The sequence below is a fragment of the Petromyzon marinus genome, chromosome 46 (genome assembly GCF_048934315.1).
Source record: "Petromyzon marinus isolate PM22_M1 ecotype Great Lakes invasive population chromosome 46, UKy_Petmar_22M1.pri1.0, whole genome shotgun sequence".
NCBI lineage: Eukaryota > Metazoa > Chordata > Hyperoartia > Petromyzontiformes > Petromyzontidae > Petromyzon > Petromyzon marinus.
In genome coordinates this window covers 8,665,796-8,689,233 of record NC_133712.1, presented here as the reverse complement: position 1 = coordinate 8,689,233, position 23,438 = coordinate 8,665,796, and the positions used below count along the sequence as shown (strand labels likewise).

Genomic DNA, 23,438 nt, shown 5'->3' with positions numbered 1-23,438 from the left:
TTTTATATATTACATTATTTTTATTAATCGCATTTTGCAAGAAATGACAAAAGAAAATGTGAATACAACTTTACGTATTTGGCAGAGCTGGATGAAACCAAGGTGCGGGCAAACAACTGAAAATACAAATCCGTTTCAACTTAACAGGGTCTGGTTGACAAGAGGTTCACTCACTGTGACATCGGCTTGTGTGTAGACCTGGTTACAACAATACATTCAGCTCGGGATTTCACTGCGAGTGGCAGGTCAACAGTCGCCAAATCATGACTTTATTTTTGGTACGAAAGAATAACCAGAGTATTTGAACGTTGAGAGGAAACGTATTGTTTTGGTGCTTAATATTCAGGAAAAGAAACAGGATGTTAATAGTTACTCTGGGTTCACACAGGAACTTGCCCTATAGAACTTGGGTATTGTTTATTGTTGACACGTGGTGTTCATTAACTTTCAATTCACTTTCTAAATTGGGCTGTCACCGTCAGTTTCTTTATACTAGGGGCGAGTTTCAGATTCGTAAAATTTCGGATTTTTCACATTTTGAAGAAAAGTTTCACTTTTCTGTTTCCAGATTAATTTCCATTAAGTAACGCATGGCAGGACGCGTCTTCGTGATAACAGCTGTGGCCTCACCTCGACGACACGTGACGATGAATCGTGTGCGTGCGAATCGATTAGTTTGAAATTCACGTTGGTCGTAATCTGTTTTGAGCGATGAGCTACCACTAATGACGACGTATAAATAACACCTTGCATATATTCTCAAACCCAAACTGCAATTCCCGGATCGCGACAATTCATTGAAATGCAGGGCGGCAAATCGTTACAAGTTTAATTGTCACAGATTTTACACAGCGCTGTGCAGATGTTTTATTAGCGTTCCCTACGAAAATATACGGCAGAGGCAAACATACTACAAACCACGTAGCAATATCTACTGCAAGAGATCATTTGAAAGCCAACCGCTGTGAATATTCCACTAAAAACCAAGCTTTCCGTGACTGAGGTTCTTTAACAAATAACTTTAAAACCAGTGCTTGGACCAATTCCAATCAGCTGACAAATCTCACCCATTCACAATGAATATTACTGTAAATACTCAACCAGTGTTTAGCTACACTACTTGTAGTAATAATAATACGCAGCTTTGTGTCAATACACTGATAGACAGTCTACCCACACCGTATCAGCCATGGAGGTTGTTTGACCATACTTCACCACGCTGGTCAAGTGTGGGTTGGTGAAGTGGGAGGGGGTTGTCCGAGGAGCGGCTCAGACATCATCAGCCACTGATGTTCACCACTGTCGGGAGTCGAACTCAGGCCTGCCGGGTTCACAGTCGAAGTGCCCTAACCACTGCGCTACTGCTTCTACCCCTTCCCATCAACACCTACATCCTCCAAATTGATTTAAAACTCATCGGCAATGTCTTCACGTCGACTCAATGCTCTGTAATTGGCCCCCCGCTGTTTGCCAACTGCGAGGAACAGTTTAACCGGCGGGAAAACTTCGTTGCGAGCCGATGTAACTGGATGAGGTGAAACAAAGGGGGCTCTGCTCGCATATTGCACTTCGGACATAACACAACCCAACGGGTGTCATGCAGTCTGCGATTATAAAGCATCAACCACAAAAGGTGTTATAGGCTGTGCGGTGGGAGGGGGCTACGTGGTTTGGCAGCACAGTGCAGGGGCAGCAGAATCCATCGTTGGCACCGCTGTACCTTCCACTTCCTCCCCGTCTACGCTCCCCCGCAAAATCAACGACTCCGCACTGACCGGCCAGCGTGGTGAGGTATGGTCAAAATAAGGACCCCGCAGCGTGACGTTGCTTCAAGGGGAGTGCCTCGTTCAAGCAATGGGACTGGCCAAGGTTGCTTGACGTGGACCACCGCTAAGTGCGTCCGAATGCGAGAGAGCACCCATCGGGAGAGTTTTCTTTTTTTGCGTCGTCATAACAGCAGCCGATGACGGCGAGAATTCTGCAGGGAGCTGAAGTGACGTTTATGGTGGCGAGGGCAGACGCGGTCGCACGCGGGGCGGCAGCGGCAGCGGCGGTGACCACCTCGCAGCAAGGACGGGGCTCTGGGTTTGATTCCCTAATCTGGCTCCCGTTCTGTGTGAAGTTTTATTTTTATTTTTACGTCTTTCCCCTGCCCCTGCGTGGGGTTTTCCCTCCGGGACATCTCCAATTTCCTCCCGTAGCTAAAAAACAAAACAAACCTGGCAACAAAGGACCCCAATGTAACTGGTATTGGCTAAACACCTGATGAGATTATCTGAAAAATCACTCGATTGGGATTACGCACAATAGCAAAGTCGGTCGCCACGCACTACTCTCATGAAAGAGGAGTCTTGAGGCTCGGTGAGACTGCCCATGGGGTAAACGAGCGTAAATAGATAAAAAAAAATACTGGTATACTTCTAGAGGCCAGAGAGGGAACTTTGAAGGGACGTTACGGTGAGAAGTGTGACGGGACACACGGTGGTAATAGACAGGGAAGCATTTTGAGCGTTTCCCGTACGGGCACATTCGCGTGCGAACAAACAGTGGCAAGGCAGCTCCGCTTAGACGCCGCCGCCGCCGCCGCATGCCTCGACATGGGCACACGCCTGCAGCACAGAACGTTGCAAGCGGGCCCGGGGGTTTTGTTTTTCTTACTCGACATTGCCGAGGACGCATTCCTCGGACGCACGATCCACGGGGAAGCGCACATAAGGCAACAGCGGACTCTGGTGGTTTTGTCATCAACGTATCCCTCGACCAATGGGGGGGGGGGGGTGGGGATCTGGGGCACGCGAGTGGGGGGGGGAGGGTCTCTAACCCTTCACGATCGGTGTGGTACGTGGGTCCCGGACACGGTGAGCGACTGATACTAACCCTCGGGGTTTCCAGTCGTGGGTGACGATGCGTGCAGGTGGACTCATTGGTAGTTTGAACGTAAAGGCACCGTGTGGTGGTGGCGCCGCACCGGTGCGGTGATGATGGTGCCGCACCAATGCAGCGCCGCCATCACTGCACCGGTGTGGTGATGGCATTCCAGATCCTCAGTGGGGTCTCTATGCGAGTCTATGGGTCTCTTATGCACTGATGATAAATCTACTGCAAGCACATTGCAGCGTCTTATTGGGTCCTTATGTCAGTCTATGGGTCTCCTGAGAGCCTATACGTCCCTGTGTGAGTCTATGGATCTCGAAGCGAGTCCGACTCTCTCTCGTGCGAGCCTACGTGTCTCTACGTACGTCCGTGTGTCTCCAGTGTTTTCTGTGCGAGCGATCCTACGCGTCCATACGCGAGTCGCTGCATATCGAGGTCGTTAATCCACCCTACGCGTGTCATCACAAAACGAGGCAGGAAAAACACCTGGGGCGGAGTTTAGAAGCAACCATGACCTGAATATTGTGAGCCTGACATCTGGCTGACCCCAGTGCGTGGTGACGCTGCACGTCCGGGCGTTGGCACTCGCATCGCCAGTAGAGGGACCCCTCGTTCACATTTGCCCCCACCCCCCCCCCTCAGCCACTGCCCCCAGGATTATACATAGAGTTACAGTATTAGTAGTTACCCTGTATCCGTTTAATGTTTTTCCAATGCTCAATTTGCAAATTGTACTGCGACCAGTCTCAACATCACCTGCCCGAGCCGGCTAACGCGACGGTGACTGTATTATTATCTTGACATCTTTAATACATCATCTTGTATTAGCGCAATGTGCTCCTCGCGTGGCACGGCTGCTCATCCGACTTCTACTCCGCAGCACTTTTGTTTTTGTCACTCGCGGCGAGCCGGGTTCAACCTTGAAAATGAGACCGCCTATCATTGGCCTCTTGAGTTTTCACCTGGTTAATTCAAAATAAACTCGGCGACACGTACACGGACCGCTCCCAATTACCAGCACCCCCCCCTCCCCCCCCCCGTCCGCCGGAATCTGTGATTTCACAGGGGGCAATTCATTCTGTGGGGGGGGGGGGGGGGCAATCGTCACCAGCAATGGTTGCTGCAGCATGGTTCCTGTTGTAAAAATATAGTTGCCCAAAACCTGAACAAATGTGATTGTGGCTGTCCCCCCTTGGGGCAGATCCAATCGGATAGCGGACGGAGCTCACGTGACTGACCGCCAAGAAATCTCTTTTTATCTTGAGAAATGTCGCCTCCAAGTCGGTGCATGTGGATGGACGAGAGAGATGCCTTCTGACGACTGAAAACTTTTTTTCCCCGAGAGGCAAAGATTACATTGCAATGTATCGCAGTGGCTGAGCGACTGACTGAGCGACTGCCAGTCAGTGGACTGCATGAAGGAATTGCCGAATTACCAATTTCATGTCCCCTAACCAATTAGTGACTCGTACTATAGCCATCCCCCGAATGCCTCTGAGCCTATTTTTTCAGCAGATGCACTTCAGCAACAGATTGCGATCTCTCATCTCTAAATGAATTACTGTTAACTCAAAAAACGCCGCTCTCCGATCGGCGCGAGACAGAAACTCCGTCGCCCCCAAAGTCGCCACGGTCGCTCGTGCTGGAACTCGTTGCCGGCGACGATTGCCCTAAAAGTTGCTCACCCCCCCCCCCCCCTAGTTGATCAACGGCCACGTCGCTCAGCGGGACTTGGGGTACCGCTGCTCCGTCTCAGTCGTGTCGTCGGCCTGCGGATCCAGGTTCTGGCCCAGGGCCTCCAGCAGCAGTCCCATGGGGGTCCTCTTCACTCCGAGCAGCTCCATTTGGTTGCTCACCTTGTTCTTGATGTTGCGCAAGCGGAGCGACGCGTGCAGGATCACCACTGCGTCGGGACAAACGAGGAGTCGTTAAAACATTTAAAGAAAAAAATCCACCGTCGTTCGGCAGCGGCTTGAGCGAGAAATTGCTGGGCTGCAACCTCCGCCTCTGCCCACTGCGTCGGGTGTGTTGTGAACGCCACCGCGTCTCCCTTGCTGAACAGCTGTGTGTGCATTGTGTTACCCCTCGCCTCTAGCCTTGTTGAACAGACGCCGACGACGGAGAAACACTTCGTCACGATCGACGATTTTTTCATCCACTCACAAACATCATTGAATAAAAGAGAGCCCACTTTGGTCACGAATATATCGCTCGCTAACTTTGTTAATTGTTAATAATCTTAAGCAAATTCAGGCCTGCTAAATTCGGCCAAATTAGGTAATTTGCGGGTACTTCTTCAGCATTGGGACGTGTGGCCAATTCCACAGCCGCCACCTCTCACGATCCTGCCGTGCAACAATCCCACCCAGCGGGCACCTGCACGCAAACAGATCTCATGGCTCCCTCCGTCTCCTCGGTGAACGTCCGCCCGGATGCGTTCGCGATCCTCGGCTGCCACCCTCATCATTGTATTATTTCGACACGAACTTTAGCGCCGCTGGTTTCTAACACGTGGTAGTGGGCTTTCGTGACCATAGTTATTCATATTAAAGTTTCTTTTGTGGGTTAAATATAATTGTGTCTTTAATCCACCACCACCACCACCACCACTAAACACAGCCAATTAGTATGGTTCGTCACGTAAACAAAACGTGCCAATCATTTACGACTTGAGCACATCGGTGTGTTGGAGAGTAAACCCACAACATGTACGTTTCGTTTGGTGATTACAACAACAAAAAACCCCTCCCCCTTTATTATGAGTCGTACGTCAGTATGTTGAACTTCTTTCGCACCGTACATAGCCAACCGTGCTAATCGGAGGTCCGCGGGGGGGGGGAGGGGGGGGGGGGGTGGACACAACAAAAGCAGCTCTAAAGAAGCGACTTTTCAATCGAGATGATTGAAAAGTGCACAGGTCCCCAGTGGCTTCCTAATGCGAGAAGCGAGCGAGCACGCCAGACGGCCGCAGAAACGACGCGTCTGAGAGTGCCGGCGCGGTGCGGCGGCGACCGTTTGCTGTCCGAGTTAACGCCGCCGCCGCCGCCGCCGCGGTGGAGGAGGAGGAGGAGGATGGAGGGGCGGGCGGGCGGGCGGGCGACTCACGCAGCACGGGCAGTGCGATGCCGCTGAGGAAGAAGAGGAGGCCGCCCACGAGGTGGCAGAGCACCAGGCTGCAGAGGGCGAGCGCCACGGCGACGCCGCCCGGGCTGTGACGCTGCGCGAGCCGCACCGCCTCCCCGTGCCGGCGTGCCCAGGCCAGCCCCCCGCAGGCCGACCCCACCACCAGCGCGCCCGCCACCATCCTCACCGGCTGCAGGCACCTGCACACGCGCGGGAAATCGGGGGGGGGCGAGGGGACCTTTGCGAAGGACTGCGGAGGGTGGAATCCGATGAGCTGTGAAGCTCTTTGTTTCTTTGACGCAAGCGTACGGGCAGGGGCACACGGGGTTCAGAGATTTACGTCGACAATACAAACAACCGGATGTAAGAAAGCAAGGTTGAGAAAAGGTAAAGCAAGTCGCTAACAAAAATCAAGACGAGTAAAAGTATACAAGTACAAAATGCACAAGTATGTAACATTCCTCAAATGCAAGCTGGGCAGGACAGCAAAACAACAACAACAAAAACAGTCCCACAACACACCAAGACAACACACAAACAACAATTATTACATACTCTTTGGTTTTATTCGGTTAAGTCACGTAGGTATATTTTAATTGTTTCTTTTATTTAATTTTAATTAGTTTTTTTACCCACGTGACTTGACCGAATAAAACCAAAGAGTATGAATTCTTGCAGTCACGAAAGCTTCAAATCTAGAATTAACAATTATTACATTGTTATACAGTACAATGTAATAACTGACAACGCGTGCATCCACATGATGCACGCGTTAAGAATCGTTGAATCAACTCGCCGTTACCTAACAACGGGCCGGTAACATCTCCGCGTGTTGGAACTGAACTTTGCGTACTATCCCATCGCGAGCCGAGAACTCTGAATATCTCTCACGCTCGGGAGACTCGGCAGGGCGGTTCAAAGGTCGGAGTGCCGAGCTGGGCACCGTCGATGAGCTGGGTTCAAATCCAGACAGCTGCCCGTAGTTCAAGCGGCTTCTCGGGTGTAGTTAGCCCAAAGGTTTCAACGCAGTCGCCAACGACCGCACACATACACACGCACAAAAAACAAACTTGCCACATTAAATTCGGGTCCTGACTTAATATTGATAAACACCGCAGCAGATCAGAGATTTTTAATTCTCGGTTTGAAAACTGTCGTGTGATGAGCGTTACCCTTCGGGTGGCAAGACCGGCGTGGATGCTGCCCCATACTGTGAGGACCAGAGGTCACCTGAAGGCATCTCAGAAGTAGTTCTGCGATATCTACTTCCAAAGGCAATTAGCTAACACAAAGGGATGCGCGCTGCTCTGCCAGAATTCCAAATGCATTAAACGACCTCCTGACGTGACACCTATAACACGATTGAGATGAAAACGAATTAACATTTGGAATTCACGCCATTCCTATGGCACACAGCGGGCCCCGTGGTTATGCTTCTTTGTGAGGTTTCACAGAACATTCCTCGAGTCTACTGCTGCACTGCAGAACTGGCTGACGGTGACAAATCGTGGTGGACAATGATCGGCATGGAGTTCCAAAATAGATGGGACGAACGCGGCAAAAGATGAGCGAGTGGAAGGGTGGGTGGGTGGTTGGGTCAGTGGGCGAGTAGATTAGTGGATGCTGGTGTGTGGATGAGGGGTTGGGTGAGTAAGAGGGTGGGTGAGTAGGTGAGTTAACGGGTGGTTGGGTAAGAGGGTGGGTGAGTTAGTGGGTGGTTAGGTGAGTAAGAGGGTGGGTGAGTAGGTGAGTTAGTGGGTGGTTGAGTGAGCAAGATGCTGTGTGTGTAGGTGAGTTAACGAGTGGTTTGGTGAGTAAGAGGGTGGGTGAGTTAGTGGGTGGTTGGGTGAGTAAGTGGGTGAGTGAGTAGGTGCGTTAGTGGGTGGTTTGGTGAGTAAGTAGGTGGGTGAGTTAGAGGGTGGTTGTGTAAGAGGGTGGGTGATTAGGTGAGTTAGTAGGTGGATGAGTAAGTGGTAGCCCGTACAGCACCACAGTTGGAGAAACGGAACTCGTGAAACCCGAGAACGACTCGGTGGAGAGTTCATCAACACCGCAGAGCAGCAGCAGCCTCGCACCCAGATCAAATGTGCGTCCAGGCAGACACGGAATAATACACCACGGTTATCTCTTGAGCCAGCGAACCCTTTTTTATATATACACACCCCGTATAGCCTTATAAGACTGTCGGGGCAAGTGCTGTTAGCGAGCACCCATGAAGGCAGGAACGGTACACGAAGGGGTGGGTTGCCAGCACCACGCCCGACCGCCTTTGTATCGTCAGTGGCGATGTTTACACACCACACCAGGTACTCATTTGAGGCCGAGTCGACCTAGCGGAGGCCCAGATAATCGTCACCGGTGTTGGCCGTGAGCGGGAATCGAACCCGGGTCGCCGGATTCATAGTGCAGCGCGCTAACCGCTACACGACCGCTACACGACCGCTACACAAAGACACCCGCCCACACACATCATGTGTTTATAGACGTCCAGGGTTTAACGTTACAGCTGTGCGCGATGTGGTCAATCCAGACAAGCAAGTGAACAAGCCCAACCAACAAAGCAAGTGTGGGGCATTGGGGTGACGGTGTGCAGTCTTGATGCAAATACTCGTGGTATGTTTAATTACACAGTAGATACCAATGACCAGACTTTGTCCAGCCACTGCTGAATCAAAGGCCTCCTCGTGGCATGTTGCTCACGCGGTTTGTTTGACCATACTTCACCATGTGGGTTGGTGAGGATCGGTAAGGGGAGATGGTTCTGATATCACTCGCCACTGATGATATCACTCGCCACTGATGATAGCCGTAACCAGAGTTCGAACTCGGGGTTACTGGCTTCAGAGTGTAATGCGATATAACCACTGCTGCCACTGATCCAACCCCTGACACATTTTCCATATTTACCACAGTACTGCAATTCACTGACATGGCAGAGATGTACTGTATACAGGCATGTACTATCCATTATTACCCCAGCGGGTCTATCACCTCTTGATTTATGAACAGCTTCCCTTCTGTATAGTTTCATCCATCTACTTTGTATCCATAATAACTTCGTAATGTTTCTAAATTCATTCTTGTAATTTCACTACAATCGCATTCACTCTGGCAGCCGAAATGTACCACCATCGTATCATTCGCATATCATCTTTACAGAAATATGTAATGATAAATTCCCAGGCTCACGATTCAATATGCATATCTCGAGCATACGAATCTATTTTAATCGCTCAATTGAAACATCGTTAGACGGCTCATATTTAACCAAACTGCTCACTTGGACTTCATTGGGTGAAGGGGAGCTATGACCTGAGGACACGTGCGGCCCTTCGTCAATTCCACTGCTGGATGCGGGCCTCCCAATGCCGTGTCTGTCAGGGTTGATGGAGCATGCTGATCAGTTTGGAGTTGGTGAAGCCAACGCCCCGGTCTCGAGACGTCTCTCCGTCTAACCGCTGCCTCAAGATTGGTCAAATTCGCTCGATTTATTGACGGGTGACTGAAGATGCAGACAAATGCAGCTCTTCATGAACTGGCGGCCTGCGTAATGGTTAAGGCGGTGGTGCGTTTTGTGTTTTTGGTGTGCTGTTGCATGGTGGTCACTGAGCAAAGCGCCATCCAGGGCCCCTGCCTGCTTAGCTTCTGAGCTCACATTCACAGTGATTTGATCACAGACTTTCGGCTTAATAGATGTGTAGAGTCAACCTACGGTTTGTGTGGACTAGCGGCCACAGGGGAGTCAGCCTGGAGTACGAATGGACTGGTGGCTACGGGAATGATTGAGAATAGGAGCGTGGCCAGGTGACGGAAGAGGACGGTGGAGTCTGCTGGTAGAGCGAGCGGTCTAGAACCAGCGAGAAGGTTCGGGAATGGGGGCGTGGCCTCGGACCGTATATAAGGGAGATGCGCAGGAGACTCGGGGCTCTTGCAGTGGGGGTCTCCGCCTGTTCGAGTGTGAGCACGTGGCTCCTTAATAAAGAAACCATCTCAAGACAAGTGCGTTGAAGTCGTCACTACAGATGTAATACGAAAACCAGCTTGCAAATGACAGTGATAATACATAACAAGCAAACGATTAAATTTTGATTTAAAGCTTTCGTGACTGCAGTAATTCATATTCTTAGCTCTTTCGGTAAAGTCACGACCGTTTGTGTTATGGTCGAAACGTCGTGAGAATTTTTATTGTTTCAAGCAAACGATTGGTTGTAATAGCGACATGCTATGTTTATCTCTACTGGAAACTTAAACTATTTCCTATCCCCATAAGCACTGTCAACTTGCCAAGAATAAAGATTGCAGCCTTTAATGATCATCCAGCAGATTGACAAAAGAGATGTACACACTGAATGATGCCATTAATCAGGGCTCATCTTCAGACCATGAGAAGTCGCATTAATGGCAATTCCATTACCTGTGTGTTTACAAACAATACTCGCGTTCTCAAAACACGCACGCAGAGCCAGTTGATATCTCAACCAGGAGCAACACAAAGTTTAACCACTGATGATGGGGAGGAAAAACCCCCATGTTCAGACAAAAACGCGTGCATTTCAATGGTAAAGACCGTGAGGACCAATGCGATTGTTGTTATTGCATGACATAGGCACGAAACATGGCCCTTTGATTCGGACAGTGACACGGCCAGGCGGTAGCGCAGCGTTCGCCGCTCGTTGCAGAGGTTCGCGGTTCGGTTTCCAGCGGCCGCCCCTGGTTAACACTGCGGTGTGTGCAATAGCCTTGATCACGCAACGCGGCCGTCTGCTTCACTCGCAGCGGACGTGAAAGACGCCCGTGACGTCATTCGCAAGAGCGGGCCCACGCTGCGTGTGCCGGCGTCAGGGTCAAAATTTTTACCACATTCAAAAATGACACCGCAAACTCCTCAATTGGGATTATAACGCATCAATCGTCAACAAAATGACACCGCAAACTACTCAATTGGGATTATAACGCATCAATCGTCAACAAAATGACACCGCAAACTACTCAATTGGGATTATAACGCATCAATCGTCAACAAAATGACACCGCAAACTACTCAATTGGGATTGTAACGCATCAATCGTCAACAAAATGACACCGCAAACTCCTCAATTGGGATTATAACGCATCAATCGTCAACAAAATGACACCGCAAAATACTCAATTGGGATTATAACGCATCAATCGTCAACAAAATGACACCGCAAAATACTCAATTGGGATTGTAACGCATCAATCGTCAACAAAATGACACCGCAAACTCCTCAATTGGGATTATAACGCATCAATCGTCAACAAAATGACACTGCAAACTACTCAATTGGGATTATAACGCATCAATCGTCAACTAAATGACACCGCAAACTACTCAATTGAGATTATAACGCATCAATCGTCAACAAAATGACACCGCAAACTACTCAACTGGGATTATAACGCATCAATCGTCAACTAAATGACACCGCAAACTACTCAATTGAGATTATAACGCATCAATCGTCAACAAAATGACACCGCAAACTACTCAACTGGGATTATAACACATCAATCGTCAACAAAATGATACCGCAAACTACTCAATTGGGATTGTAACGCGTCAATCGTCAACAAAATGACACCGCAAACTCCTCAAATGGGATTATAACGCATCAATCGTCAACAAAATTACACTGCAAACTACTCAATTGGGATTATAACGCATCAATCATCAACAAAATGACACCGCAAACTACTCAATTGAGATCATAACGCATCAATCGTCAACAAAATGACAACGCAAACTACTCAATTGGGATTATAACGCATCAATCGTCAACAAAATGACACCGCAAACTCCTCAATTGGGATTATAACGCATCAATCGTCAACAAAATGACACCGCAAACTACTCAATTGAGATCATAACGCATCAATCGTCAACAAAATGACACCGCAAACTACTCAATTGGGATTATAACGCATCAATCGTCAACAAAATGACACCGCAAACTACTCAATTGGGATTATAACGCATCAATCGTCGACAAAATGACACCGCAAACTACTCAATTGGGATTGTAACGCATCAATCGTCAACAAAATGACACCGCAAACTACTCAATTGGGATTGTAACGCATCAATCGTCAACAAAATGACACCGCAAACTCCTCAATTGGGATTATAACGCATCAATCGTCAACAAAATGACACCGCAAAATACTCAATTGGGATTATAACGCATCAATCGTCAACAAAATGACACCGCAAAATACTCAATTGGGATTGTAACGCATCAATCGTCAACAAAATGACACCGCAAACTCCTCAATTGGGATTATAACGCATCAATCGTCAACAAAATGACACTGCAAACTACTCAATTGGGATTATAACGCATCAATCGTCAACTAAATGACACCGCAAACTACTCAATTGAGATTATAACGCATCAATCGTCAACAAAATGACACCGCAAACTACTCAACTGGGATTATAACGCATCAATCGTCAACTAAATGACACCGCAAACTACTCAATTGAGATTATAACGCATCAATCGTCAACAAAATGACACCGCAAACTACTCAACTGGGATTATAACACATCAATCGTCAACAAAATGATACCGCAAACTACTCAATTGGGATTGTAACGCGTCAATCGTCAACAAAATGACACCGCAAACTCCTCAAATGGGATTATAACGCATCAATCGTCAACAAAATTACACTGCAAACTACTCAATTGGGATTATAACGCATCAATCATCAACAAAATGACACCGCAAACTACTCAATTGAGATCATAACGCATCAATCGTCAACAAAATGACAACGCAAACTACTCAATTGGGATTATAACGCATCAATCGTCAACAAAATGACACCGCAAACTCCTCAATTGGGATTATAACGCATCAATCGTCAACAAAATGACACCGCAAACTACTCAATTGAGATCATAACGCATCAATCGTCAACAAAATGACACCGCAAACTACTCAATTGGGATTATAACGCATCAATCGTCAACAAAATGACACCGCAAACTACTCAATTGGGATTATAACGCATCAATCGTCGACAAAATGACACCGCAAACTACTCAATTGGGATTATAACGCATCAATCGTCAACAAAATGACACCGCAAACTACTCAATTGAGATTATAACGCATCAATCGTCAACTAAATGACACCGCAAACTACTCAATTGGGATTATAACGCATCAATCGTCAACTAAATGACACCGCAAACTACTCAATTGGGATTATAACGCATCAATCGTCGACAAAATGACACCGCAAACTACTCAATTGGGATTATAACGCATCAATCGTCAACAAAATGACACCGCAAACTACTCAATTGGGATTATAACGCATCAATCGTCAACAAAATGACACCGCAAACTCCTCAATTGGGATTATAACGCATCAATCGTCAACAAAATGACACCGCAAACTACTCAACTGGGATATAACGCATCAATCGTCAACAAAATGACACCGCAAACTACTCAATTGGGATTATAACGCATCAATCGTCAACAAAATCACACCGCAAACTCAATTGGGATTATAACGCATCAATCGTCAACAAAATGACACCGCAAACTACTCAATTGGGATTGTAACGCATCAATCGTCAACAAAATGACACCGCAAACTACTCAATTGGGATTATAACGCATCAATCGTCAACAAAATGACACCGCAAACTACTCAATTGGGATTATAACGCATCAATCGTCAACAAAATGACACCGCAAACTACTCAATTGGGATTATAACGCATCAATCGTCCACAAAATGACACCGCAAACTACTCAATTGGGATTATAACGCGTCAATCGTCAACAAAATGACACCGCAAACTACTCAACTGGGATTATAACGCATCAATCGTCAACAAAATGACACCGCAAACTCCTCAATTGGGATTATAACGCATCAATCGTCAACAAAATGACACCGCAAACTACTTAATTGGGATTATAACGCATCAATCGTCAACTGCCTGCTGGCAGACTAACGAACCAGGTCACTCTTGCAAATTCCGACTCCTCCTGTTCTCTTGAGGTTTATTTAAACAAAATAATTGTAGGGTAATCGTGTTCTATGCCTCTGTCGTGTATTGCTTGCTTGCCTCTAGAAGATGCTGTATCAGATTACTAAACTGGCAAAGCAATATTGAAACAGGGTTAGCATCAGCCCACTCACTACCGGATATAAACCAGGATCCATTTTCATATTCCAAATAGCATCGTACTGCACTGTCCAGTTGTTGGAGATTATATATACAGTGTATTAAATATGTTTCACTCATAGTTGTTTGTGGACCTTGATGTTAGCTGGAAAACTCTCCCTGAAGTATAGTTACTGTTCACCCTTTAATACTAAAACTCGATGTGTATTTTTTGGAGAGACGAGGAACAAAAAGGTCGCCAACTAATTAAATGTACGACGCTATCCTGGTCACGTCACCAGCCAATTTGTGAAAGTGTTTTGCAGTATCCTGCTGTGCCCCCCTATCTCGCCGAGTACGACTCTCCCAATCGTTTTCTCTCTCTCAGCTCTGTCTCCCAGTTCAACGAGGGTTTCATTTCGGCAGGGTGCACGAATTGCATGCAGCAGTGAATACATTCCGAAAGCGTCCTGTTCATACCCCAGTTATTCTTAGCATCCTCTGCACCTTAGCAACGTGGCGAGGCCCTTTTTGGTGCAGTGCATTCACAGAGGGCCACTATCTTCTTCTAGCTGGACAGGTGGCCTGATGGAACAGTGAGTGGCTCGCATCACAAAGTCACGGTTCGAAATCCTGGTTGGGCATTGACTAGGCGCAATCATCCCTTTGGGGGGGTCAACACAATGAATACCTCTCTTTGTGGAGAAGTCAACAGTGGTTGGTCTTATGGATGGGCTCGCCCCCACCATAGGAATGTGAAATGTCCACCACTGCCTCGGAGCTGTAAAACGGGAGATGAACACGGCCTCAATTCTTATTCGAGCAAAAAATGTACTCTGACTTTTCAATTTAAATACCGTACACACACACACATTAACTTGCGGTTCCGGTCAGGATCCTAGCTAGCAAGGAGTTGTTGCTCCCATTGTGTTGTTGCACACATCCTAAGTTTGTTTGGCTCAATCAGGCTTCATGCACGCGTTTGTCGGTGTGACACGGGTCACCCACGCCGCCTCCCACGATTCGATGGGCTGCGGCAATTCGATTCAAGGTCTCGTTCTTTTTTCTGTCAAATGTTTAACCCCCTCACTCGCACCGTTTCCCATTGCCTGTCCGCGTCGTTTACCCCCCCCCCCCCACCACTTTTGCTCGCCCCATCATTTCCGTATTGATTTCATTTGCTCTGCACGAACGGCAAAGTATCGCACACGCACAATTTGATGCGTGCATGGCAAGTCGCAATAATCAATAGTAATCGATGGATCACTGATAAATGTCAAAGGATTGCGAGGAAACCAGAAGCAATACGTGCGACTGTAATGTACGCGGAATACTGTGAAAGACGCACGCATCTCACGACCCCTTGTCAACTGGACGAGTTCTATATACGCACTACGGGACTTTGAAATGCGCTCCGTGAAACATTTTTTTAGATCAATTGCGCACATTTTGTTTAAAACGTTCAGTTTTATTGGCTCAAACGTGACGCTCCGTCATCACAAGCTCGATAAACTCTTGCAGCAATGCGACGATAGCCTGCCGAAATAGCTCGTTATTCTGTCCGCAGACATTTTTTTTAAAAATCTGTCAGACTGCAATACAGCGTAGACTAAAGTTGGTGTTGTCTGAGTTTATATGGGAGTGGGTGGGGGAGGGACACGCTATGGGTCAACCCTGCCATCTACGTTAATCTGCGCATTTCACCCACTTTTTATCCGAGTGGAAAAGCGTGGACAGACGCGAATCTATGGGACGAATTTGCTCTCACTTTTCTACAATCCGCATGAAGGCGCCACGGGTGTACTCGGTGGAACTCTAGCACCTTCTCGAGAACACCTCCAGGTGATTCCTCATATCCGTACAAAGCCTCGGACAACAGCACGATGTTGCCGCTCCATGTCCTCGTAAGTACGCATGTTGAACTTCTTTTGCACCGTGCGTAGCCAACCGTGATAATCAGAGGAGCGGAGGGGGGGGGCAACACACTAAACGAAAAAAACAACTCGAAAGAAGTGAGTTTTCAATCTAGATGATGATTTTAAAGTGCATAGCTCCGGTGGCTTCCTAATATCAGAAGGTAGGAGCGTTCCAGACGGCCACATAAGCGCATCTGAAAGCACAGCGCGATGCGGTGGGCATCTTTGTTCGATGACCAGCCAAAATCAGCTGCTGCGAGGATGACAAACGTGGTTCACCAACCGGTAAATCGGCCCATGAATCGGTCATCCGAGAACGCCGCCTGACCTAGCCGAGGCCACGTGACCTCTGAGGCCAGCACACGTGACCTCAGAGACGGTCCCAGCTTGGCCTTTATGGACACGTGCAGCCAAACTGTCAATCCACTGCTGGATGAAGGCCTTTATGTGGGTCCCAGAAAATGGGCAAACGAAGAGGGGGAGAGGGGCTGTATTGGATAGCGTCTACCAAGTTGTTGGGTGGGAAGACTTCAAACTGATGGCAGGAGACTGTGGCAAGTGAAGACAGTGGGTTGCCCAGTGGTGGGGGAGAGATTAGGTATTTAAGTGAGTTGCTTCATCTTATCCGCACCAACTGCGCGGACAATCGTCGTGAATTTCCTTACACGTGTGGTTCACTTTATTTACCTATCCTCGGAACATAGGTTAGGACAAAGGAGCACACTGATAACAGGAAGTCTGCCGGATTTCTATGGGCGAGTGGATAATATGAATGGATAAGAATAGCTCGGACAAGAGCTGTTACTACTGTAACATCAACTGCAACAACAACAATGTACGACGACTTATTTGGTTTTGTATTTAAACAAAGCACAGCGATGCTGCAGAATGTAGGCTAATCCAAGGATGAGACGTGCGTTTATTTAAGTAACCGTGGCATACACTTGAACAGAAACACATCCCGGATGCGTTCATTGTGCCCCGATGCCCTTTCAGTTGTTCCCCTGTAAATTCATTTGCGGGCACCCGAAAGCGTCAGTTTCAGTGTCATTTATTTGGTATAGCCCTGTCAGCCATTCGGCTCTTGAATCAAAAACATGAACAAGAAAACATCTTAAAGTGACTATGTGACTGTGTAAACAGAAAATCCAGGAAAAAAACAGGAAAATATTCATGAAAAAGCACCGTACACCAACGCTGTGCAAAAATCCCAGGGGGGTGTAAGTCAAACAACAACAACCAACCACAAAACAACTTAGATTAAGGCCATCCGTCTAACTCCGTACTACAACAAACAAACATGGCCAAAGCAAAAAACTTTTCGACATCACCAAAATAAAGCCATAAAAGCAACGTAACAGTGATCATAGAGGAACTGTGACCGAAGTTTCACAATAAACTACATAAACAACATTTAACACCAAACCCTAGAGCCATAGCTGGCTGCATGAGTCACTCCACAACAACAGGAGCATCAATCGGAGTATCACTTTTTTCAATGCACCTTTAAGATCTGCACACTAAATCAAAATACAGATAATACTTTGCAGCGGTCATCCGGAGCGAAACATTTTATTTTATTTTAGGCCACTGAATAGCAGTGGCAGCTAGGGGTGTACAACTCCTCTAGAGCAGTTTTTAGTGAAGATCTCATAGGTAGTGATTCAAGTTGCAGTTTATTGGCAATAGCATTCCAATAGGGAATGTAAAAGCTGGTAAATAAACGAAGACCTGAGGTCAAATTTGTTCTTAGAAGCAGAGAGGAGATCCAGCAGGTAGTCTGCGGATTTTCTGTAAGTACATCGTGAATTAATAAGATCTGGTGCACAAGCCGTCGAACATTAAGATATGTTAAGGTTGACCCAATGTAGAGATCACAGTGGTGAGTCCTATATGGGCAGTCCAATGCAAATCTTAAGGCTGAGTGATAGATGGAATCAAGCTTCTTCAGTACAGTACTTGGGGCTGATTTATACACGATGTCACAGTAATCAAGTAGAGGCAGAAAACATCTTAAAGTGACTATGTGACTGTGTAAACAGAAAATCCAGGAAAAAAACAGGAAAATATTCATGAAAAAGCACCGTACACCAACGCTGTGCAAAAATCCCAGGGGGGTGTAAGTCAAACAACAACAACCAACCACAAAACAACTTAGATTAAGGCCATCCGTCTAACTCCGTACTACAACAAACAAACATGGCCAAAGCAAAAAACTTTTCGACATCACCAAAATAAAGCCATAAAAGCAACGTAACAGTGATCATAGAGGAACTGTGACCGAAGTTTCACAATAAACTACATAAACAACATTTAACACCAAACCCTAGAGCCATAGCTGGCTGCATGAGTCACTCCACAACAACAGGAGCATCAATCGGAGTATCACTTTTTTCAATGCACCTTTAAGATCTGCACACTAAATCAAAATACAGATAATACTTTGCAGCGGTCATCCGGAGCGAAACATTTTATTTTATTTTAGGCCACTGAATAGCAGTGGCAGCTAGGGGTGTACAACTCCTCTAGAGCAGTTTTTAGTGAAGATCTCATAGGTAGTGATTCAAGTTGCAGTTTATTGGCAATAGCATTCCAATAGGGAATGTAAAAGCTGGTAAATAAACGAAGACCTGAGGTCAAATTTGTTCTTAGAAGCAGAGAGGAGATCCAGCAGGTAGTCTGCGGATTTTCTGTAAGTACATCGTGAATTAATAAGATCTGGTGCACAAGCCGTCGAACATTAAGATATGTTAAGGTTGACCCAATGTAGAGATCACAGTGGTGAGTCCTATATGGGCAGTCCAATGCAAATCTTAAGGCTGAGTGATAGATGGAATCAAGCTTCTTCAGTACAGTACTTGGGGCTGATTTATACACGATGTCACAGTAATCAAGTAGAGGCAGTATGGTAGCTTTTATCAATTCCAAACGGACACATAGGGGGGAAACTTGATCTATTTGATAATTATTTAAGGAATGTAATTGGGAAAAAATAACTTCCTGCTTTAGTCCTGGTGAGAAGCATAGCACCTTGGTTTTGGAGGTATTCAGGACTAGTTTAAGAGCAACCAGCTGATGTTGTAGCTTGTTGAAATCACCCTGGAGCTTAGCAATCACGTCATCCGGAGAGCGGCCAGCAGTAATCAGTATCGTGTCATCTGCAAAAAGATTTACCCTGGAATGACCCAGGTCAGTGCCCAAGTCATTGACATAAGGAGAGAACAAGAGGGACCCGAGGATGGAACACTGGAACCCCTTTTGTTATCTTAACACTGTTTGACCTCCAACCATCTGTGAATATAGTTCAGGAGCAACTAGCTGCAGTCGTGGACACGTCGCAAGGCCTCGCCGCTAGCTTGCTAGGCGGATGACATATGCTGTGATTCATGACATACCGTGCTGTATTTGCAATGTTACTAGCTCTGCGTTGGTGTACGGTGCTTTTTCTGCAATATTTTTCCGTCTTTTCTTGGATTTTCTGTTTGCACAAAGTCACATAGTCACTTTAAGATGTTCTCTTGTTCATGTTTTTTGTTTTTTTGCGGTTGCACCCGATTCAAGAGCCGAATGGCTCACAGGACTACACCAAAATAAATGAAACTCAAAAAAAGAGGAACCAGCAGTACCCGTACAGTAATGCAACCCAAGACCGTTAACAAAGCGCCAGCGATGTGCCCACGTCTCATCAGAGATCGGCAGATCGGCAGATTTGGAGCCTGGATAATTCTTGCGTACAGCATTAACATGAGCAACACTTTTTTAATGTAATGAATGGGGGGGAGGGGGGGGGGGTCATCAGCGGATGTCCGATGGATAAACTCACCACCGCCATATCAATGTGGAATTCCACCCCACCGACTCAGCGATGTAAATATGGCTTTGTGCATCGTGAGCGGAATGCCACTCTGACTTTCTCTTGACACAGCAGGCGTTGTGCTTGGGTATAGGCCATGTCGGTGTTACACTGTGGGTAAGGATAATCAATGGTTGTACTCTACTCCTATGCTCTCCGCCAAACACACACTAAACAAGCGTGAACGTCGTTTCAATAACGCCCCCCCTCCCCTGTGACCGACACGTGGTGGTGCGGAGCAGGGACGCCTTCATCCAGCAGTGGATTGACGCAAAGGGCTGTCAGCATCACGGCACGCGAGGAGTCACCCCCCAGATGATGCGATGCCTGCAGGAGCCAGCGGCGTTCACTCCCCGCGGCATCTGCCCAGCGGTAAAGGCGCAGCCCCGCAAATTGCTCGCTCACGCCGCTGCCGGCAGAAGCGCCTCCACGAGCGAGAGGGAGGGAGAGGGCTCTCAACCAGGGTCGACTAAAACCAGGGTCAACCAGGGTCGACTAAAACCAGGGTCGACTCCACCAGAGTGAACCAGGGTCGACTCCACCAGGGTGAACCAGGGTCGACTAAAACCAGGGTGAACCAGGGTCGACTAAAACCAGGGTGAACCAGGGTCGACTCCACCAGAGGGAACCAGGGTCGACTCCACCAGGGTGAACGACGCTTGCGTCATCTTAGACCGCCGCCGGCGGCAGACAGAGCCGGCGGCCTCCTGCTGCTGGCTCGCGGTCCCCGGCGTTCAGTGCCGACGTCTCGCGCGTTACCGTGTTGTGACTCTTCCTCCCTTCACCCATCCACTCGCTCGCCCATTCACTCACTCGTTCGCTTACTCACCCATCCACTCGCTCGCCCATTCACTCGCTCGCTCATTCACTCGTTCACTTAAACACCCATCCACTCGCTCGCCCATTCACTCACTCGTTCGCTTACTCACCCATCCACTCGCTCGCCCATTCACTCACTCGTTCGCTTACTCACCCATCCACTCGCTCGCCCATTGACTCACTCGTTCGCTTACTCACCCATCCACTCGCTCGCCCATTCACTCGCTCGCTCATTCACTCGTTCACTTAAACACCCATCCACTCGCTCGCCCATTCACTCGCTCGCTCATTCACTCGTTCACTTACTCGCCCATCCACTCGCTCGCCCATTCACTCACTCGTTCACTTACTCACCCATTCACTCGCTCGCCCATTCACTCGTTCACTTACTCACCCATCCACTCGCTCGCCCATTCACTCACTCGTTCGCTTACTCACCCATCCACTCGCTCGCCCATTCACTCGTTCACTTACTCACCCATCCACTCGCTCGCCCATTCATTCACTCGCTCGCTCGCTCCATCCTTCTTCGCGCGGACATAATTCCCAAACTCCGCCCGCCAGCCGCGTCTCACCCCACGACGAGGAAGACAACAACCACCATGAGGAAGTAGTTGCTCTGGTAGTATTGGAGGTTCCGCACGACCCGAGACCTCCACTTGGCCCAGTTGCCCGCGTCGGGCAGCGCGAAGCGCGCGGAGCCCGTGAGGAAGTCGTCCGCGCTTCTCAGCGGCGGGAACTGCACGCTCGCCGGCATTTGCGACGTTCCGGGCTCGGGGCCCCCCCCACACACAGCCCGTCTCGCGCGGCGACTTGCGCAGACGGCGGCAGCAAAGCACGCGGAGTCCCTCCTCGCCTGCTGCGGCGGAGAGAGGCAGAGGGGGGTCGTGGTGGGGGTGGTAGTGGGGGTGGTGGGGGTGGGCCAGGAAACCAGCCGACACCCTGGGTGGGGTGGGGGTGGGGAGGGGAGGGGTGGTGGTGGAGGGGTGGGGGTGCTGGAGGGGTGGATGGGGGTGATGATGATGGAGGGGAGGGGTGATGGTGATGGTGGAGCGGTGATGGTGGTGTAGGGGAGGGGTGATGGTGATGATGATGGTGGTGGAGGGGAGGGGTGATGGTGGAGGGGTGATAGTGATGGTGGTGATGGTGATGGCTGTGTAGGGGAGGGGTGATGGTGGTGATGATGGCTGTGTAGTGGAAGGGTGATGGTGATGATGATGGTGGTGTAGGGGAGGGGTGATGGTGATGATGGTGGTGGTGTAGGGGAGGGGTGATGGTGATGATGGTGATGGCTGTGTAGGAGAGGGGTGATGGTGATGATGGTGGTGGTGTAGGGGAGGGGTGATGGTGATGATGGTGATGGCTGTGTAGGGGAGGGGTGATGGTGGTGATGGCTGTGTAGTGGAAGGGTGATGGTGATGATGATGGTGGTGTAGGGGAGGGGTGATGGTGGTGATGGTGATGGCTGTGTAGGGGAGGGGTGATGGTGGTGATGGCTGTGTAGTGGAAGGGTGATGGTGATGATGATGGTGGTGTAGGGGAGGGGTGATGGTGATGATGGTGATGGCTGTGTAGGGGAGGGGTGATGGTGATGGCTGTGTAGGGGAGGGGTGATGGTGATGATGATGGTGGTGTAGGGGAGGGGTGATGGTGATGATGGTGATGGCTGTGTAGGGGAGGGGTGATGGTGATGATGGTGGTGGTGTAGGGGAGGGGTGATGGTGATGATGGTGATGGCTGTGTAGGGGAGGGGTGATGGTGGTGATGGCTGTGTAGTGGAAGGGTGATGGTGATGATGATGGTGGTGTAGGGGAGGGGTGATGGTGGTGATGGTGATGGCTGTGTAGGGGAGGGGTGATGGTGGTGATGGCTGTGTAGTGGAAGGGTGATGGTGATGATGATGGTGGTGTAGGGGAGGGGTGATGGTGATGATGGTGATGGCTGTGTAGGGGAGGGGTGATGGTGATGGCTGTGTAGGGGAGGGGTGATGGTGATGATGATGGTGGTGTAGGGGAGGGGTGATGGTGATGATGGTGATGGCTGTGTAGGGGAGGGGTGATGGTGATGATGGTGGTGGTGTAGGGGAGGGGTGATGGTGATGATGGTGATGGCTGTGTAGGGGAGGGGTGATGGTGATGATGGTGGTGGTGTAGGGGAGGGGTGATGGTGATGATGGTGATGGCTGTGTAGGGGAGGGGTGATGGTGATGATGATGGTGGTGTAGGGGAGGGGTGATGGTGATGATGGTGATGGCTGTGTAGGGGAGGGGTGATGGTGATGATGGTGGTGGTGGAGGGGAGGGGTGATGATGGTGGTGTAGGGGAGGGGTGATGGTGATGATGGTGATGGCTGTGTAGGGGAGGGGTGGTGCCGTCACGGTCGCCATCAGCAGCAGCTGACCCCTCCCCCCGGGATGAATGCTCGCTCCAGCCGACGTCAGGCGGACGTTGACGAGTGACAGGCGGAGTGCCACGTGGGTCCCGGGCAGCACAGACTGTTGTTGTGTTTTAACACGTCTGAGTAGTAGTCGTAGGCTTTCGCGATCTTACCCAACAACCTTTATTATGAATTATATCATCCATGATACAGGGTTTTTGTTTGTTTGGGGGGGGGGGGGTTAGATCGGCAGCCACGCTCTATACACGTGACTGTCGCCTGATAGAGCCTGTTATAATTACTGGCGAAACGTCGTGCTCAGATT

At 48.9% G+C, this 23,438-nt stretch overlaps 1 protein-coding gene across 1 annotated transcript; it reads right to left on the bottom strand.

Moving 5' to 3' along the window:
- On the bottom strand, nucleotides 1-21,650 carry LOC116952408 (PRA1 family protein 2-like). The gene is made up of 3 exons (XM_032971772.2): nucleotides 21,313-21,650; nucleotides 5,980-6,197; nucleotides 1-4,777 (listed from the first exon to the last, which is right to left on the bottom strand). The coding sequence occupies exons 1-3, from the start codon at nucleotides 21,492-21,494 to the stop codon at nucleotides 4,596-4,598; spliced, it is 582 nt and encodes a 193-aa protein (XP_032827663.2). The 5' UTR covers nucleotides 21,495-21,650; the 3' UTR covers nucleotides 1-4,595.
- Nucleotides 21,651-23,438: the final 1,788 nt, after the last annotated feature.

Excerpts from the sequence above, each read along its gene's own strand:
- LOC116952408 (XM_032971772.2), bottom strand. The coding sequence starts at position 21,494 with ATGCCGGCGAGCGTGCAGTTCCCGCCGCTGAGAAGCGCGGACGACTTC. Across the intron at positions 6,198-21,312 it reads GTTGTCTTCCTCGTCGTGGG|GTGCCTGCAGCCGGTGAGGA; the intron begins GTGAGACGCGGC and ends GCGCGTGTGCAG. Across the intron at positions 4,778-5,979 it reads CATCGCACTGCCCGTGCTGC|TGGTGATCCTGCACGCGTCG; the intron begins GTGAGTCGCCCG and ends GTCCCGACGCAG.